At 41.8% G+C, this 20,816-nt stretch overlaps 2 protein-coding genes across 2 annotated transcripts; one reads left to right on the forward strand and one right to left on the reverse strand.

The window, feature by feature from the left end:
• The first annotated feature begins 4,949 nt into the window (after window positions 1-4,949).
• LOC138909522 (interactor of constitutive active ROPs 3-like) lies at window positions 4,950-7,029 on the forward strand. The gene is made up of 3 exons (XM_070200726.1): window positions 4,950-5,026; window positions 5,498-6,092; window positions 6,406-7,029. The coding sequence occupies exons 1-3, from the start codon at window positions 4,950-4,952 to the stop codon at window positions 7,027-7,029; spliced, it is 1,296 nt and encodes a 431-aa protein (XP_070056827.1).
• Window positions 7,030-15,320: 8,291 nt separating this feature from the next.
• LOC104118338 (hydrolase 3-like) lies at window positions 15,321-16,659 on the reverse strand. Its single transcript, XM_009629566.4, has one exon. It carries the CDS (start codon window positions 16,512-16,514, stop codon window positions 15,561-15,563), a length of 954 nt encoding a protein of 317 aa, XP_009627861.1. The 5' UTR covers window positions 16,515-16,659; the 3' UTR covers window positions 15,321-15,560.
• Window positions 16,660-20,816: the final 4,157 nt, after the last annotated feature.

A 20,816-nucleotide genomic window follows, 5' to 3' on the forward strand; every position in this document is an offset into this window, starting at 1 on the left:
CAAGACTTCTCAGTATGTTGCAAAATTTTTACTCATCCTCTACTGAAGCCAACATATCTGAGCTTTCAACTTTCACCCCTTCTCTATCATTTTCAAGTTTTTCCAAATAACAATGGCCAAAACCTCCAAATTTCTTCCTCAAAAGGTCGCTTATACCTCCCGACTGACTGCCGAAATTAACGAAACCGCTCCTGATGTGGTCGACCTCAAGAGGTCCGCTGCTAACGTGGCTACCGATGAACCGGCTGCTGAACCTCCCTTGAAGAAGTTCATTCCCGGGGGGTTGTTCGGTAGCTGACGACTTCAAGGTTGAGAAGCCCTCTTTGGTGCAGGGTCGGCGTGAGGAGGCATCGAGATATATTTGCTCAATCACCGAAGATGACCTCCCCACAGTCCGAAAGGACTGCAACTGGGCTGACAAGGACATAGTGGTCCCCCACTTCGAGGAGGCCATTACTACCTGTTAGTTTATAAATATGTATAGTGTAGTCTTGTCCCACATAGGAAGATGAGTAATATCTCCTTGTAGTGTACAGCTATAAATAGGGACCTCTTGTAATGTATATATCATCCAATATCAATAACATATTTTCTCCCGTGCCTTCTCACATGGTATCAGAGCATTAGTGAGAAAAGATCGTTGTGCGTCATTTCAGAGTTAACCGGGAAGAAAGAACTTAGTCATCGTGTAATTTTTTCGGTGACCTAAGGCTTGTCTAAGTGAAAGTCACTTTCTGTCGGTGTTGTGCTAAAACCAACACCACCACGAGGTAGATCATCCTCCGACTACCAACCCCTGAAATTTTATCCGGCAGAAAAGCCGCCACGCTCCTCCACGCGCCGGCAACAACTTTTCCGGTGAGGGTTCCGGCCATTTTTTCGCGAAGCTTCTTCAGGACAGTGTGCTCTCCTCAAAATTCCGAGCCTACCCATCTAATTAAAATCAAATTCCGGCCACTTTTATATTTTTCCGGCGTGAACAATGACCTTTCTGGCCATTTTTTGAAAATATTTCTTCAGGACAGCTTGCTCGCAAAGGAATTCCGAGTCTATCCATCCTGGTTACAACAAATTCCAACAACTTTAAAATTTTCTGGCGAGCTACAGTGTTTCCGACATGAACAGTATTTCCGGCACAGAACAATGTTCTGCTTTCCTGCTGTAAACAGTGTTTTTCAAGCTATTTCTTCAGTTTTCTCACAGGAGTTACTTATTTCCACTATTTCAAGTTAACCCTACTACTACAAATTGTAGCGACATGGGAACCGATGCTTTGAATAGTCGGATGGTTTCTTTAGTAGAGTATATTGAGTTCCTTTAGTATAAAGTATGTAAGCAGACATCTTCTGAGATAGCTTCTGTTGTTCAAACAGATAATAGCGTGACTTGTTTCTCCCAATCTTCATGCTCTGAGTCTTGGGTCATTGATTCAGGTGCATCATATCATATTTCTGGTAACAAATCTGTTTTCACTATTATTTCATATTCTCAATCTCTTCCAAAAGCCACAATGGCCAATGGGTCTCAAACCATGACAACTGCAATAGGTCAAGCAAGCCCACTTCCTTCCTTACCTTTAGATTCAGTCCTTTATGTTCCCAATAGTCCTTTTAATCTCATAGCTGTTAGTCGCTTAGCCAAATCACTTAAATGCGCTGTTTTATTTCTTGATGATCATGTTTTTATACAGGAACGCAGTACGGGGCGAATCATTGGTACAGGGCATGAATCAAACGGACTTTATTACCTTATCCTTGCTAAATCACATGGAATCACATCTTGTCTTCCTTCTACAACTTGTCCTGTTACTGATTCACCAGATTTATTACATAAACGGTTGGGATATCCCAGTTTGTAAAAACTTCAGAAAATGGTATCTGGTTTATCTCACTTGTCAGCTCTAGAGTGTGAGTCATGTCAGCTCGGTAAGCATACCCGCTCCTATTTCCCTCGGTGTCTTGATAATCGAGCAGAGTCACCTTTTACTTTAGTCTATTCAGATGTTTGGGGTCCTAGTCGGGTTAGTTCCACCTTAGGATTCCGCTACTTTGTCAGTTTCATTGATGATTATTCCAGGTGCACTTGGATATTTTTGATAAAAAATAGATCTGAGCTGTTTTCTATTTTCCAGACCTTCCACGCTGAAATTCAAAATCAATTTGGGGTTTCTATTCGCACATTTCATAGTGATAATGCCCGAGAGTATTTGTCTTCCCCATTTCAGTAGTTTATGAAATCTCATGGGATTATTCATCAAACATCTTGTCCGTACACATCTCAACAAAATAGGGTAGCTGAAAGAAAGAATAGACATCTTATTGAAACTGCTCGTACCCTACTCATACAATCTCATGCTCCGTTGCATTTTTGGTGGGATGCCTTCTTACATCTTGCTATCTTATTAATCATATGCCATCTTCAGCTATCCAGAACCAAGTTCCATTCTCTGTCATGTTTCCCCATTTATTGTTCTCTCTTCCACCCCGTATCTTTGGAAGCACTTATTTTGTCCATAACCTTACTCCAGGAACAGATAAATTAGCTCCTCGTGCTCTTAAGTGCGTATTTCTGGGTTTCTTGAGAACATAAAAGGGGTATCGATGCTACTCTCTTAACCTCCAGTGGTACCTTATGTCCGCTGATGTTACCTTCTTTGAAACCCAATTATTCTTCACAAGTTCGGGTTATCACTTAGATATTTTTGAGGTACTACCAGTTTCATCTTTTGGAGATTCAGTCACTCCAGCTCCACCACCTACAGCTCCAGTTGTAGCTCCACCACCTATAGCTCCAGTTATAGCTCTACCACCTATAGCTCCAGTTCCACCACCTACAGCTCCGATTGTAGCTCCACCACCTATAGCTCCAGTTCCTCCACATAATCCAGTTCAACCTTCTGCAGCTCCACCATTCTTGACTTATCATCGACGTCCACATCCAGTATCAGGCCCAGGTGATTCATGCCCCGCATCAGATTCTGCACCTACTGCAGACTTGTCTCCTCTTAGTGAACCAATTACACTCCGTAAAGGTGTACGATCCACACTTAATCCTAATCCCCACTATGTCGGTTTAAGTTATCATCGTCTGTCGTCACCACATTATGTTTTTATATCTTCTTTGTCCACTGTTTCTATCCCCTAAGTCTACAGGTGAGGCACTATCTCATCCAGGATGGCGACATACTATGATTGACGAGATGTCTGCTTTACATGCGAGTGACACTTGGGAGCTTGTTCCTCCTCCTGCAGGTAAGTCTACTGTTGGTTGTCATTGGATTTATGCAGTCAAAGTCAGCCCGGATGGCCAGGTTGATCGGCTTAAGGCTCGTCTTGTTGCAAAAGGATATACTCAGATTTTTGGGTTTGATTATAGTGATACTTTCTCTCCCGTGGCTAAAGTAGCATCTATTCGTCTCTTTTTGTCCATGGCTGCTGTACGTCATTGGCCTCTTTATCAGTTAGACATTAAGAATGCTTTTCTCTATGATGATCTTGAGGAAGAAGTTTATATGGAGTAACCACCTGGTTTTGCTGCTCAGGGGGAGTTTAATGGTTGTGTGTGCAGATTGCGCAAGTCACTATATGGTTTAAAACAGTCCCCTCGAGCTTGGTTTGGTAAGTTTAGCACAATTATTCAGGAGTTCGGCATGACTCGTAGTGAGGCTGATCACTCTGTGTTTTATCGGCATTCTGCTCCTAATCTGTGTATTTATCTAGTGGTTTATGTTGATGATATTGTTATTACCGGTAATGATCAGGATGGTATTACTAATCTAAAGCAACATCTATTTCAGCACTTCCAGACTAAGGATCTGGGCAGATTGAAGTATTTTCTAGGTATTGAGGTCGCTCAGTCTAGCTCAGGTATTGTTATTTCACACCAGAAGTATGCCTTAGACATTATTAAGGAGACTGGAATGATGGGTTGCAGACCTATTGACTCTCCTATGGATTCGAATGCTAAGCTTCTGCCTTGACAGGGGGAGCCTCTTAGAGACCCTACGAGATATAGGAGGTTGGTTAGCAAATTGAATTACCTCACAGTGACTAGACCTGGCATTTCTTTTCCGGTGAGTGCTGTAAGTCAGTTTATGGATTCTCCCTGTGATAGTAACTGGGATGCAGTTGTTCGCATTCTTCGGTATATAAAGTCAGCTCCAGGCAAAGGATTACTATTCGAGGATCGAGGCCACGAGCAGATTGTTGGGTACACAGATGCTGATTGAGCAGGATCACCTTTTGATAGACGTTCTACGTCTGGATATTATGTTCTAGTAGGAGGTAATTTGGTCTCGTGGAAGAGCAAGAAACAGAATGTAGTTGCTCGATGTAGCACCGAAGCCGAATATCGGGCCATGGCTATGGCGACGTGTGAGTTAGTTTGGGTCAAGCAGTTGCTCAATGAGTTAAAGTTCGGAGAAATCAGCAAGATGGAACTAGTGTGTGATAACCCAAGCTGCTCTTCATATTGCGTAAAATCCGGTGTTCCATGAGAGGACTAAACACATTGAGATCGACTGTCACTTTGTTAGAGAAAAAATACTTTCAGGAGATATTGTTACAAAGTTTGTAAAGTCGAATGATCAACTAGCAGATATTTTCACTAAGTCTCTTACTGGTTCTCGTATTAGTTACATGTGCAACAAGCTCGGTACATATGATGTGTATGCACCGGCTTGAGGGGGAGTGTTAGTTTATAGATATGTATAGTGTAGTCTTGTCCTACATTGGAAGAGGAGTAATATCTCCTTGTAGTGTATAGCTATAAACTAACACATTGGCTGACAAGGACATAGTGGTCCCCGACTTTGAGGAGGCGATTATTACCCATGTTGAGGGGTACCTAAGTGTTTACACTTATCCCTTCACATTGGGCCCGACAGACCTGGTCATTATAGACTTCTGTAGGAGGTGCGAGGTATGCCTCGATCAGATCCACCCATCGTTATGGAGGATCGTAATCCTCCTTTAATTTTTTGTGAACAAGATCGACTCCTGTCAGCTCACCGTGGATCATATACTCCGTCTGTTTAGTCTATGAATCTTCTGAAGGGGGCTGATAATGCTCGTGCGCCGGGCTAGTAAAGCCCCATTATCAAGGATCGATAAAGACCGGGATCGAGGCTGGCAGGGATGCTTTGTTCGGGTGAGGACCTCGGACTTGATTCCGGACGAATTTAGGCCATTCCCCGAGAAGTGGAATGCATCACGTAAGTAAAACTTTCCTTTGAATGTTGATTTCATGTTCATCTCTCTTTTCCTCATTGGTATTCGTGGCGGTGCAACTGTTGCTCGAGTCCCAAATGCTATCCCTCGGTTAAAGGAGTGAATCGAAGGTATTGTTTCACAGATGCCCTACTCTGAGCGCTCGTGGAGCAAACTCTCGAAGGGCCGTTGGGAGGCCCGTTACCATGGTAATATCTCTTTCCCAAATAAGTTACGCTAGGCTTCTTCTTCTAGCATCACGTTCTTATTTCTTTTATTTCCTTTTGCAGGTTTCCTAAGACCGTCGAGCTTAGGCCTCCGGTTGGGGACGAGGACTTGCCCGCTGATTCTTCTACTTCGGGACAGCCCGGAGCCATAGCAGGAGAGAAAAAAAGGAAGAGGGCCCCGAGTTCCCCAAGCTCGGAGAAAAAGAAACCAAGGAGAAGGTTGGTTCGTAAGCCAAAGAAAAGATCCAGCTCCCGAGTGCATTTCTCAGACTCACTTTTTCGGCTCAGGGACGAGCCTGAGGAGGACGAGCTGTTTATGGCCCACGAGTCATCTATCCCCGAGGAATGGATGGCAACCGAGGGGGAAACGACGGAGGCTAATCCCCCTCAAGTTCATGAGGCTGGTGCCGAAGTGAGGGCCAAGATCTTTCGAGATACTGGCTCCGCCCTGCCCGGTGTTATAGATATTTTGGGATCGCCCTCGTTCACAGAGTCTATGTTCGATGAAGCCGGGGCGACAAAGGAGCGATCCAATGAAGGGGTTCATGGAGCGGACGATCCCCTTCGATGCTTCTTTGATGGTGTGGACTCAACCACCATAGAAGACTTCACCGAGTTAGGCAATTTAGAGGTGCCGAGGAAAAGCCCATCCTCGGAGGTCGGTGGGTCGAACTTGAGCTAGAGGTTGATCAATTGGTTCCCCGCTCCGACCGCGGATCCTGGTCGGAAGCAATCTGTCGTTATCACCGTTCCAGAGGATACCCGGGTTCTTTTCGCCCCTATAGGGATAGCTAGTTACCTCCGGTGCCTGGTAACCAAAGACGACCAAGCAAAAATGAATGAGGGGGATGCGCCATGCTTGTTCAACGAAGCTCAACAGGCACTGAACCGGGTAAGGTGTTATCACACTCTCTTTTCTTCGGGTCCAGTTTTTGATGACTTTAATGCCTTTTCCTCTCCTTATTTTGTAGGCCTCGGTTCTTCACCATGAAACCTTTCTCCGGTATCGGGATGTGCTTAGCCAACCCGAGGCCGATGTCAAAGAGCTTGTTGAGAAGAGGGACATGTATAAGCTTCTCAACGAGCATCGCGAAGGAGAAGGCAAGAACCTTCGAGTTGAGTTGGATGCGACTCAGAAAGAACATGCCAACCTGGTAGAATATTTAAAGATCTTTGAAGTTAGTGATGACGAGTTAGACATGGTGAGTAATGGTCAGAACCCGCAGGTTCAGCAGAAGGTTGATCGGGTCGACCAGCTCCGAGCCGAGATGGACGAGGTTAAGGCCATGGTCGAAGAGTCGATGGGAAAATTGGACCGATTGGCTTTGGAAAAGGAGACTGCCCAGGAGCAGCTGGCATCGGCAGAGGCCCAACTTCGAGTGGCGAGGGAGAAAGCTGAGGCCCGATCCCAAAAAATCAAAGACCTCCAGTCTCAACTGGGCTCGGCCGCTGCCGAACGGGATACCCTTGCCCAGAAGCTTAAAGCAGCCAAATCAGTGGTAGAAATAACCAGGTCCAACGCCAAAGAGATAGTGGCCCAGTACAAAGCTAATGCTGAGGCAGCCCAGGACCGCCTGAAAGTTATTACCGAATAAGTGAAGTGGCAGTCCCGAATGGAGGCTCTCGAGGAAGTTCATGCCTGTGGTTTCGACTTAACGTTCGAGATCGAAAATGTTAAGAGGCTCGAGGCCGAGGCCAAAAAGTTAGCATATCCCGAGGATGAGGAAGGCTCCGAGGGCTCCAAGGGCGGAGAAGAACCCGATGATCTTGGTGATGAGGCGGGCCCCGGTGAAGATCACGCTTAGGCGCCTTGTAGATTTTTTTTTTCTATTTCTTTTTAGACCATTTGGCCTTTGTATTTTTGGCAATTTTCAAGTTTGTTTCTTTTGGATTTTTCTTTACGATTGCAAAGATTTCAAATGCCATAGTACGTAGTAATAAGGTCTATTTCGGAGGTTCGAATAAGGCTGGTTCTCGATGTGATTTTGTTTATAATTCGTGGGGGCTTGGTATGACCGGAAGCTTTCCCCAAAGTTCTTATTTAGAAGTTTTTAGATTATAATTTTGCCGAGGGTAGCCTTTGGATCAGTTTGGAAATTTTGAAGGCGTCTCCGAGCCGTTTCTAGGATGGCTGTAGCCTTTTAAGTTCGGGTATTGTCCAATAAGTTTATTACCCCAGGCTTCGATATCCGAGCCATCCGAGCTTGCCAAGGACGACACTCCCCGAATGGGGGTGGCCGTAGCCTTTAAAGTTTGGGCACTTCTTAATAGGTTTTTGTGCCCCCGGACTTTGATAGCTTGAGCTGTCCGAGTTTGCCTTGGACGACAGTCCCCGAATGGGGTGATCCCTTGGATCCGGATAGAGGTGGCCCTTGGGCCCGATGTTCATAAGGAGCAAAACGTGCTAGTTTTTAAGAGACAAAATATGTATCTGCAAGGTAAAAACTTTCTTTCATTTCTGTCCGCAACATACAAGATGTAAAATGTGTACAAGCTTCGTGTTGTGGCTTAGATGGTCTATGTGGGTACGGTTCATTTGACCATTTGGCCCTTACAATAAATCCTATCCACCAAGCCCAGATCGTTCGAGCACAAAGTTTTCTTCCTTGCTAAAATCATTATCAAGGGTGATGGCCCCCAGTATTCGAGGCCGATCGTAGAGAGGGCTCGGATACTGTTGATGTGATCCTTGATTCGTGTTCATAGCCGGTCTTCAATTCTAAGTTAGCACGATCTACCGTTGCCTCATTAAAAACCTTACCGGAAAACCCATTTGGTACAAAACCAGTTCAAGAAAAAAAGAGTGCAACGCGTGCTTTCAAGCCTAATAACTGCATCATTCTTTGGTCTTTGCCTGCAATTGTTAGTTCAATTCGTAATATATGCAAAGAAAATAATGAATGGGGTCGTACCTTAGCAGTAGTACCATTTTAAGTGGGTCACGTTCCAGTTGTTCGGTAGTCGCTCATCGTTCCCTACTTCGAGTTTGTATGATCCTTTGCTGGTGATCTCGATAATTCGATATGGACCTTCCCAATTCGGTCCCAGCTTGCCTTCGTTCGGGTTCCGGGTGTTTAGTGTCACATTTCTTAACACTAAGTACCCGATATTGAAGTGTCGGAGGTTGGCTCTCCGGTTGTAATACCTCTCGATCTGTTGTTTTTGGGCGGCCTCGTGCCTCTCGTCCAACAGTTCCAGTCTCATGTTCATGGCTTCGTCATTTGACTCTTCAGTCGCGTATCGAAACCGAAGACTCGGTTCTCCCACTTCGACCCATATTAGCGCTTCGGCACCGTAGACCAACGAGAATGGGGTGGCCCCGGTACTAGATTTTGAGGTCGTTCGATACGCCCACAGGACTTCCGGCAAAATTTCCTTCCATTTTCCTTTGGCGTCGGTCAACCTCTTCTTAAGATTTTGGAGTATGGTTTTTTTCGTGGACTCTGCCTGCCCATTCCCACTAGGGTGATAGGGTATTGATAGGATCCTTTTGATCTTATGGTCCTCGAAAAATTTACTTACTTTACTGCCGATGAATTGCATCCCATTGTCGCACACGATGCCGGCATTCCGAACCGGCATATTATGTGATCCCAAATGAAGTCAATAACTTCTTTCTCCCTGACTTTCTCAAATGCCTGGGCTAATACCCATTTAGAAAAATAGTCAATCATAAATAATATGAATTGAGCCTTACCGGGTGCCCATGGCAGGGCACCAACGATATCTATTTCCCATTTCATGAATGGCCAGGGTGACAAAACGGAATGTAGCAGCTCCCCGAGCTGATGAATCATCGGTGCATGTCTCTGACATCCGTCGCATTTTCGTACAAACTCCTTTGCGTCTTTTTTCATGTCGATCCAGCAGTATCCGACTCTGATTATCTTACGAACCAACAATTCGGTACCCGAATGATTCCCGCAAGTGCCTTCGTGAACTTTCCTCAAAACATACTCGGTATCTACCCGTACCATACATATGGCGAGTGGGCCATCGAACGTTCTCCTGTATAGGCTGTTGTCTTCGGACAAGCTGAACCTGGCCGTCTTCGTGCGCAGAGTTCTCGATTCTTTAGGATCTGAGGGCAGTTTTCCGGTCTTCAGGTAATCTATGTACTTGTTTCTCCAGTCCCAGGTTAAGCTTGTCGAGTTTATCTAGGCGTGGCCTTCTTCCACTATCGATTTCATGAGTTGTACGACTGTTCCCGAGTTGAATTCATCGTCATCAACCGACGATCCTAAGTTGGCAAGGGCATCGGCTTCGCTGTTTTGATCTCGAGGTACATATTGCGAAGTCCATTCCTTGAACCGATGTAACGTCACCTTTAGTTTATCCAGGTACCTTCGCATTCGTTCCTCTTTGACTTCGAACGTTCCATTGACTTGGTTCACCATAAGGAGGGAATCACACTTAGCTTCAATCATCTCGGCCTCCAAGCTTTTAGCCAGTTCGATACATGCAATCATGGCCTCATACTCGGCCTCGTTGTTAGTCAATTTTACAGTTCTAATAAATTGCCTAACTACATTACCCGTCGGGGGCTTCAACACGATGCCAAGTCTGGACCCATTTGTGTTCGAGGCATCGTCCATATAGAGGATCCGGATTCCGGAGGAGGTCCCCGAGTTCAGCAACAACTCCTTCTTGACCTCGGGTATCAGGGACGGTATGAAGTCGGCCACGAAGTCCGCCAAAATTTGAGATTTGATGGCGGTTCGGGGTCGATATTCGATATCGTACCCGCTGATTTCCACGACCCATTTGGCCAATCATCCCGAGAGCTCGGGCTTATGCATTATGTTTCTTAATGAGTAAGTAGTCACGACACATATAGGATGGCATTGAAAATACAGTTTTAACTTCCTAGAGGCGCTTAGCAAAGCGAGCACCAATTTTTCCCCGTGAGGATACCTAGTTTCGGCCTCTCCTAGAGTCCTGCTAACATAGTAGATAGGAAATTGTGTACCTTTTTCTTCTCGGACTAGGACTCCACTTATCGCTATCTCGGATACCGCTAAGTATAGGTATAACTATTCATCCGTTTTCGGAGTATGAAGCAAAAGCGGGCTCGAACGGTACCGCTTGAGTTCTTCTAGGGCATGCTGATACTCCGGTGTCCATGAGAAATTCTTCTTCTTCTTCTTCTTCTTCAATAATGAGAATAATCGATGGCTCTTGTCGGAGGACCTTGAAATGAATCGGCCCAATGCGGCTATGCGCTCGGTTAGCCTTTGAACGGCCTTGACATTGTCCACCATGGTAATGTCCTCTATGGCCTTGATTTTATCGAGATTGATCTCGATACCCCAGTTAGATACCATGAATTCGAGAAATTTCCCGGGCCCGACTCCGAATGCGCATTTCTCCAGGTTCAGCTTCATATTGTATTTCTTCAATATGTTGAAGGTTTCCTGCAAATATTTCAAATGGTCCTTTGCTCGCAGGGACTTAACTAATATTTTGTCAATGTAAACCTCCATTGATTTTTCTATTTGTTCTTCGAACATTCAATTTACTAGGCGTTGGTAAGTGGTATCAGTGTTTTTAGTCTGAATGGCATTACGTTATAACAATAGGTCCCATACTTAGTAATGAAGGACATTGTTTCCTGGTCGCCCGGGTCCATACAGATATGGTTGTACCCGGAGTAGGCATCGAGAAAGCTAAGGATCTCGATGCGATCAATGTTGGGTAGAGGGAAATAGTCCTTGGGGAATGCCTTATTCAAGTCTTTGTAGTCTACATACATTCTTAATTTATTCCCTTTTTTAGGGACTACCACTACGTTTGCTAACCAATCCGGGCATTTAACCTCCCAGATGGACTCTATTTTAAGGAGGTTAGATACATCATCTTTGATGAATGCATGCTTGACTTCGGACTGAGGCCTCCTTTCCTGTTTGACATGGAACTTCAGATTCAAGCTCAGCTTATGGGTAGTTATCTCCGGCGGGATCGCTGTCATGTCGAGGTGGGACCAAGCGAAACAATCTATGTTACCCATAAGGAATTTAATGAATTTTTTCCTAAGCTCTGGATTTAATCTCGTGCGCAGGTATACCTTACGATCGGGCAGGTGCTCAATCAATATGACTTGCTGCAGTCCTTCGACGATTAATTTGGTGGCGTCGGAATCATCGGGGACTATGAAAGGTCTAGGAAATCCATAGTTGTCGTCCTTATCTGTCTCCTGCTTCTCTGGTTCGGTCGGGGTCTGTGTCGGTGATTGATATTTGGTTCCTTCATTAGTGCCCGAACTCGAATCCTTTGGTGTAGAAAGTGCGGATCGGGACCACCTCGTCAACCGCGAACATCTTCTTTGCGGCCAGTTGCTTTCCGTAAATTGTTTTAATCCCTTCTAGCGTTGGGAATTTCAACACCTGGTGTAGTGTCAAGGGCATTGCCCTCATGTTGTGAATCTACGGCCTCCCGAATAGAGTGTTGTATCTCATATCTCCTTCGATCATGTAGAGCTTTGCCTCCTGAATGGTTCCGGCGGTGTTCACCAGTAGTGTTATCTCCCCTTTAGTGGTCTCACATGCCATGTTGAATCCGTTTAGAACTCGGACTGTAGGCACAATTTGGTCATGTAGACCCAGCTGCTCTACGACTCTCGATCTGATGATATTGGCCGAGCTACCTGGATTAATTAACACACACTTAACTCGAGATTTATTTATGAGTACAGATATTACTAGTGCATCATTGTATGGCTGCACAATGCCTTCAGCATCCTCGTCGTTGAAAGATAAGGTTCCTTTTGGGACATAATCTCGAGTTCATTTTTCTCTAGTGATGGACACTTTGGCGCGCTTTAACATAGACCCCTGGGGGACGTCGACCCCACCGATGATCATGTTAATGACGTGATGAGGCTCTTCCTGCTCGATCTGCTTATTAGAGTCCCTATTCCTGAAATGATTTTTGGCTCGATCGCTCAAGAACTCTCAAAGATATCCATTGTTGAATAACCGGGCTACTTCCTCTCTCAATTGTCGACAATCTTCCGTTCTGTGACCGTGAGTGTCGTGATACTTACACATTACCTTTTTCTACATTTGGGCTGGATCAGATTGTAGAGGTCGAGGTCATTTGGTGTCTTTGATGTGTCCGATGGCACATACAATGGCAGCAACATCGACATTGAAGTTGTACTCCGATAACTTCAACATTTCCTTAGGACCGATGGGCCTGTAGAAACCGCTTTTGCTCATGAGTCCCCGGTTATTTTGACCTCGATCGCTCCGCCTTTCACTTCTCACAGGATTTCGTCCAGACCCATTGCCTCTTCGGTCCCCTTTGTATGGTTGATACCGATCCCTATTTGATCTCGGTTCATGATCAATGTCTCTCTTGGGTCTGTCGATAGTTCTGGCGGGATAAACGGACCCAGAAGGGGCCTTAAGCTGATCATCTTCGACCCTAATTTTTGATTGATACCGGTTATGTACGTCGGCCCAAGTTACAACCGGATACTCTACCAGATTTTGCTTCAACTTTTGTAAAGCCAATGAGCTTCGAGCATTGAGTCCTTGGATGAAGGCTTGAACGGCCCAATCATCCGCGACCGGAGGCAGGTCCATTCGTTTCATTTGAAATCGGGACACGAATTCCCTGAGCATCTCAGTATCTCTGTATTTTATTTTGAAAAGGTCTGACTTCCTGGTCTCGACCTTGATGGCCCCTGCGTGTTCTTTCACGTAGGAGTCTGCAAGCATAACAAACGAGTTAATAGAATTAGGGGGTAAGTTGTGATACCATATTATAGCTCCCTTCGACAAAGTTTCCCCAATTTTTTTCAGCAGGACAGACTCGATCTCATCATCCTCCAAGTCGTTCCCTTTGATGGCGCATGTGTAGGAGGTCACATGCTCATTTGGGTCAGTTGTTCCGTTGTACTTAGGAATTTCGGGCATGCAGAACTTCTTTAGAATTGGTTTTGGAGCCACGCTCGGAGGGAAAGGTTTGTGAACAAACTTCTTGGAATCCACACCCTTCAATATCGGTGGTGCTCGTGGGATTTGGTCGACCCTGGAATTATAGGTTTCCACCTTTTTGTCATTGGCCTCAATTTTCTTTTCTCCCGCGGGGTTAGTCCCGGGTTCAACTTCACTTAGTCTCTCCGTAATTGGTTCGTTTCTGCGAGTGATTTCCCGGGACGGCTCGGTCTCAATTCTACTGGGGTCGCGACTTTGGTTCTGCAGCTGAGCTACCGCTGCCTGTTGGGCCTGCAACATTTCGAAGATCACTCACATGTCGATCTCACCTCCTTCACCGTCGTGTGTATTTTGGTCTGTCGATCGGACTCCCCCAGGACGCTGTTCTCAGGATCGGTAGGCAGATTCACATTGATGGCCACATGTGAGTTAGCATCGATTGGGGCCGCGACAGAAACTCCGGTTGGGATCGACATGGGGCACCTCGTTACTGGGTACCATATTGTTATTCTCGCCATGGTGACTGGACTCAGCATCCACGTTTAGAGGTGCAGATTGGGAGTTCGACATTTTGAACTTTGACCTGAAATTGAAGACACTTCAAATAACAAGTGTAAAATAGGGTGCGTTATGGAAATTTGTATCAAATTGCCACTATTATCCTTAGCCCCATGGTGGGCGCCAAACTGTTTACCCTAAAAAATTGATAACAATTAAATTTATAAGTGGTTTTAAGGATACGTGGATTAATTCGATACAAACGATAAATTGCGTGACAAGTGAGGCTTGCTCAGTTGGTAAAAGCACCTCCACCCACGATCGTTAGGTCCTGGGCTCGAGTCACGCTAGAGGGGAAGTGTAGAAACACTATAGATCCTTCTAATTATGGAGGGGTTAAAAAAAGATAAATTGTGTTAGATTAAACAAATAAAGCTATAGTGAATTCAAACCACGTGGGGAGAATAATTCCAGCCTTGATGAAATATCCACCCTTGATCCGGACTCACAATGGCCAGCACTGATGAACGAGAATAAGAACTATGAATAATAGTGAAAATAACAGTATATTGCTTTTGGAATGCGTGTTAATATGTGTCCAATGAATAATCAGACTCTCCTTTATATAGTAGGGGAGTTTTACCCTAAGTACAATTCTATAAAAGATAAAAATCTCCCGTTTAACTGATTACTGGATACCCGTCGGTACGTGCCGAGATTTGCGCCGTGATACCCGGTTGGTCGCGGATATCACGGCCTTCTGTTAATCATGTTCGATTGCCCAATAATGCTCTCCGAAGTCTCTTGAGATTTGGACCGATCTCAGGGCCATGGCCTCGATATAGTCGAGGGCGGACGCCGTCCCTCCGGCGCCTGACTCGATGAATCTCTTACCTCGATTCTGATTCCTTGTCACCACATTCCTTACTTGATTTATTTTATCAGGAACCGAGCCGGCTCATGGGTACGGTTTCACCCGTATACATACACGTTCGGTGTAGCGTTTTTCTTTAATTAGGTGATAACCTCTTCCACACTTATTCCTTCTAAAATGGGTGTGGTCACTCCGCAATCCGCATGAGCGACCCACTGCCTAAATCCAATGTCCAACTTAATTTACTTTGTTCTTCTTGAGATTAGATTTTCAATAGTTTGCGGATGAGGAATTCTTTTATTACGGCTCTTAGATGAGATCTTTCCTTGCTATCAAATTTTGTCTTTAGATTCAAGGGGAAGCAGAAGTAAAATAATCAATTGAAAGGCAAGATATTTATTTGCTCTATTTTCACAGGTTGTTTTATAAACCTGATTGAAAAAGAAATTAACTTACCTTCTCAAATTACAATATTTATGAATGAGAATTCTCTTCCTCGTTTCGATCTGATTCTACTATATCTTCAAGGAAACCCCTCAAGCAAGAATGGTAAGAGAAGAGTTTTGAATCAACATTAGGCAAACTAAGACTTTTTATTAGAACAAGATTTAAAATGATACTAACACATTAATATTAGTAGTAATTTGTGGCAACCTAACAATCAATTATTTACCAACTACAATAACAACAACAATCCTAACTAAAATAACAACAACAATCTTAAAAGTGAGGTCCGAAAAAGGGATAAAGATAGAAATACTATTCCCGATAAACCGTCACCATTTATTCACTAGCTAGAACAACAAAAATCTAATCACTTGCCTTGGATGAAATTAGCAAATCGCTTAATCAGATCTCTAGCTTTCTCAGTTTCAGGATCCAATATAAAAAAAGAATGACCTTCCCCTTCAACCACAAAAAACACAAACTCTCCATTCCATCCACTTTTCTTGACACCTTCGACAAATCGCATCTCCATTTCACCAGGAGCCAATTCATCTTTCTCAGCAAGACAAACAAACAACTTGGAACAACCTAGTCCAGACAAACTAGGAGCCATTTTACAAAGAGGATTAATCATGGGACAATCAAGCGGTTCTAATTTTGGACAAATAACATTTGTCCATAACTTATAAACCATCAAATTCTTCACATCAACATTTTCATATGGGATCACAAAATAAGGACAAGCAAGAATTGAACCACAAATTTTAACATCACCATTTAACTTTTCTCTACCAGCTCTCATAACCATGTTAAAAACAATATTAGCTCCACCACTTTCCCCAACTATAAATATTTTATTAAAATCACCATAATTTGTTAACCACAAATCTTTTCCACTAGCTACCCATTGAAGAGCAGTCCAAGAATCTTCATAAACTGTTGTCACATCATGTTCTGGTGCTAATCTGTATTCAACAGAGACAGCAATTGAATTGGATTCAGAAACCAAGAGATTAAGGAAACGATGAAACACATTAAAGAATGCTGAATTAAGAATGAGTCCACCACCATGGTAAAATACTATAATTGGGAGTTTTTTTTGGTCTGAAGAGTTTGTGTTTTTAGGTAAATAAAGCCTAGCAGAAACGTGAGAAGAGATAGTGATGTCTTTAGAGGAAACACCAGTATCTGGATCTTGATCTGGTGAAGGTGGAACGTAGAATAAGTTGTGTAAATGGTAGAAACGTTCAACGCGGCCGTTTTTGTAGACTCGGATATGGGGATAGAGATCAGTGACAATTTCATTATCTTCACTAGCCATTTTGCAGCAGAGTGATTAGAAGATTTGTTAAGTATATATATGGCCGTAGAAAATAGTAGAAACAAATGGATATCTACAAGAAAAGAATTCACAGGAAAATGAGACCAAGATATCTTTCCCTTGCAATTCGAAATAGGGAAGAAGTCATCTATTTATAGGGAGGTTTTCTAACAATAAATATATGGTTTGAAATGTTTGACTAATTAAAAAATAAAAAGTCACTTATTATCTTTTTGCAAATTTATAGGAGCTTTAAATAAGTAAGACATGTAGATAAAGATTTATAAAAGTTAGTTTGGACAATGTTTTTGATTAAAGTTATTAAATGTTATTCAGTGTGCAATTAGAGGACCAAGGATAGAGGTGACAAAACCGACACCTTTTAGTCATGACCCGTTTGTTGAATTGACAACAGGTTGAATTTGAAATAACCTATCAAAGCTATTGGGTTAAACTAATATTAATAAAATATGTAATACGAACTCAAATATATTAAAATTAAATTACGAAATTAGGAATACTGTAACATAAATGAAAAATAATTTACTGTACACACATTAAACTTCACATTCTTTTTTCAAAAAGCAAAATTAGAAAAAAGGAGTGAATGATTGAAGTTAGATTATAATCCATTATTCGACTTCATCTTGAACAACTTATTTCGGCCAAACAAATTTTAAACGGGTTAGATTATGATCCATTTTATTGATTTAGGCTCAACTTTAATTCGCCTCCCTCATTTACCGACTCTAGTCGGTGTAGTATAACCTAATGAAAATAGAGCCCCATTCTCTTCGTTTTAAATGCCCGGTTACCTAATATAGAGTGGTCCCTGTTTTTCTTGTTTGCGTGTTTTACCTTTTGTGCTTTGTCCTCTCTGCCTATTTTTATTTTCTAGAAGGTCTAATTTCCGTGTGAATGTAAAGACACCAATTTTATGAGTAACCTTTTATTACTCCCTTTTCCTTTGTTCCAATTTATGTGAACTTGTTTGATCGGATACGTAGTTTATAAAAAAATTAAAAAATTTTAAAATTTGTGGTCCTAAACAAGTCAAAAGGGGTCCAGAGTATTTGTGTGGTTATAAAAGCTTCTCATTAAGGGTAGAGTTGGAAGTTTAAGCTAAATTATTTCCAAATTTAAAAAGGAATCATTCTTTTTGAAATGGATCAAAAAGAAAATAGGTTCATATAAACTGGAACAGACGGAGTATCAGTTATTTTCTTCCTCTTACATTAATGCCTCTTGACTTGCCTAAGAAGTTTAAGTTAGTTGGCGTCTCTACGGTCTTAGGTCAATTTGAAGTATACCTGTTAATCGGGCCGGGCTGACCCGTTTACAACCCGGTACTGTAGCGTGGGGCGGGCTGGGACGGGTTGGGCGGTGAGCGGATTTCAAACGAACAGTTTTTTGATACCGGTGCACCGGAACCCGCTAAGCCCGTTAACCCGTTAATGGGTTGTTAACGGGCTACAGCCAGGTTCAGCCCGATTTTTAACATTTTTTTAAATTTTTTTTTTTTGACCGTTGCCAACGGTCAAATTCAAATATGACCGTTGGCCAACGACCCTTTTTTTGCAGAAATGGCCATTTCGGCCTACCCTTTAAGAAAATAGCCCCCACACCCCTAGTATTTGATAAATTATAATTTTAACCTTTTAAAAACTATAAATAGCCCCCCTTCTTCTTCATTTTTCCTCACAATTCACTCTCTTACTACTCTAATTCTCTCTTGATATTATTGATTATTGTTCTTAAATTCTCAATTACTTATTATTTCAAATTTCATCAAATATTTAGTTTAGTCATTACAAAATTATTATTATCAAATATCAAGTATTCAAGTAAAGTGTGGTATCAACTATCAAGTATCGATCTATCACTTGAAGTTTGGTTTTTGATATCAAATTTAGTGCGGCATCCGGAATCTCGGTACACTCGTTCTATATCTTTCTCTTCTTTGGTGTACATTTATTTTATTATTTACAATTATTAATTTAATTTATATAATGAATATATTTAGAGCAGCCAAAAAAGCGTGCACTAGTAGATGTGGTAGTAAGAAAACTTTCAAAAGATCAAGAGGTGGTGCTTATTCTTCTAGTAGCTTTACACATATTTCTGAAAGTTCACGTAAAAATTTAAATGTAGATTATGAGAGACTTCAAGAAAATTATGGTATAGATTATGATTTAGATGATAATTTAGATGATATTCCATTTTCATCACCTGATAATCTTGAAACACCACCAGCTATACCTGGTAATGCTAGTCAAACTCAAAATATTAGGGGTGGAAGTCGTGGTAATACAAGTAGGCATCCCCTCCCTATTAAGAAGAATCGAAGATTAAGAAGTAAGTGTTGGAATTTTTTTGACAGACTAGAAGAAGATAAAAATTATATAAGATGTATAATTTGTAAGGATATTTATAAACATAAGACCAGTAAGGGAGGGAGAACGGGTCAACTTCGTAGGCACATGATAGACAATCACCCTCTTGATTGGGGAGTATATGAGGAAGATGGGCAACAAAAACTTAACCCGGGTACTTGAGGGTTAATGGGTAAATACAATATTAAGAAAAATCGGGAAGAATTAGCTAAAATGATTATTTTAGGTTGTTTGCCTTTTAGTTTTGCTGCTTTACCATATCTTGTTACTTATATTCAAAGAATTTATAACCCTTTGTTTAAAGGTATTCCTAGAAGTACTTGTAGAGCTGATATCTTTAGGCTTTTTGGACAATATCAGACATATATACGTTATTTGTTCGCCAGTCTTTCTTGTAGAATTTCTCTTACTTTCGATATTGGTCATGCTGTAAATGGTAATGATTATTTAACTGTTACATGCCATTGGATAGATGGTAATTTTTGTATGCAAAAACGTATTATTGCTTTTAAATATGATGAAGATCAAAGTCATACTGGTGCATTTATAAGTAATACTATCCATGAAGTTGCTATATTTTATAATCTTGCAGAAAAAAGTTTTGTGTGTGTTATTTGATAATGCTTCTAACAATAATGCTGCTATTACAATATTAAAATTACATCTACACCCACCACTTTCTGAAATATTTCATGTTAGATGTGCATGTCATATTTATAATTTGATTGTGAAGAGTGGCCTTGAATTATTTAGAGATGATATCACTTTAGTTAGAAGAGCTATTGGTGTAATTCGAGAAAATAATATAAGTGCTAGATTAAATACATTTAAAGAAAAATATATACACTATGGACTAAAACCAAAACTCATGCCTGAAGTAATAGTTATTAGGTGGAATTATACTTATTTATTCTTTAAATGTTGTTATAAATATAGAATGCCTATAACTGAAGTTGCTAATTCTCATTGTACCGATCCTAGCCGTTTGTTAACATCTAGAACTTGGGATGTCATTGAAGATTGTAAAGTTTTTACAAAAATTTTATGTGGCTACATTTGAGTTTTCTGGAGCTTATTATCCTACTATTGCAAATGGTTTAGTTCATATTGATGAAATTTCTCTTTTACTACATAATTTGAAGAAGAAAGAAGGATATACTTCTGTTGTTAAATCTATGCTAGATAAGTTTAAAAAATATTTTTACCCAATTTCCCCTATTTACCTAATTGGTGCTATTTTAAACCCTTCTATCAAAATGGCCACTTGTCGCCAATTAATCACTGCTTTATATTCTTATATGGATATTGGACCAACTGAAACTCCTGATATTGACACTTGTATTTCTAATCTACACAAACATTTAGAAATGTTATATAATTGTTATGCTAACATTGTTGATGCTTCTTCTGCTGTAGATGCAAATATTCCTTCAAGTTCAGTTTCAACATCTGGGACCAGTGCTTTGGATGATATTAATGGTGTTGAAGATTATTTGATTTGGTCTACACTAGGGGAGCATCAACAAACCAGTAGCAGGAATATTGATGAACTTCAATTCTACTTGCAAAAGTCAGCAGAGCCCCGCACAAAGAAATTTCTACCACTGGGTTGGTGGAGGAGCAACTCAAATCAATTTCATATTCTTTCGGCCATGGCTCGAGACGTGCTAAATGTGCCGATTTCAACAGTCGCATCAGAGAGCGCATTTAGCTAAGCAAGGCAGCAACTAGGAGATACCTATCATTCATTTGGAAATTCTAGTATACTTCAGAGATTGGATAAGATTAGAACGACGAAATCAAGGGCGTGACGAGGTAGATGAAGTGGAGGACCAAGAAATTAGAGATATAATGGTTTATGGTTCTGATTCAACCAATGCCGAAAACCAAGAACCTCATATTGACATGG

The sequence above is a fragment of the Nicotiana tomentosiformis genome, chromosome 4, assembly GCF_000390325.3.
Source record: "Nicotiana tomentosiformis chromosome 4, ASM39032v3, whole genome shotgun sequence".
Taxonomy (NCBI): Eukaryota; Viridiplantae; Streptophyta; class Magnoliopsida; order Solanales; family Solanaceae; genus Nicotiana; species Nicotiana tomentosiformis.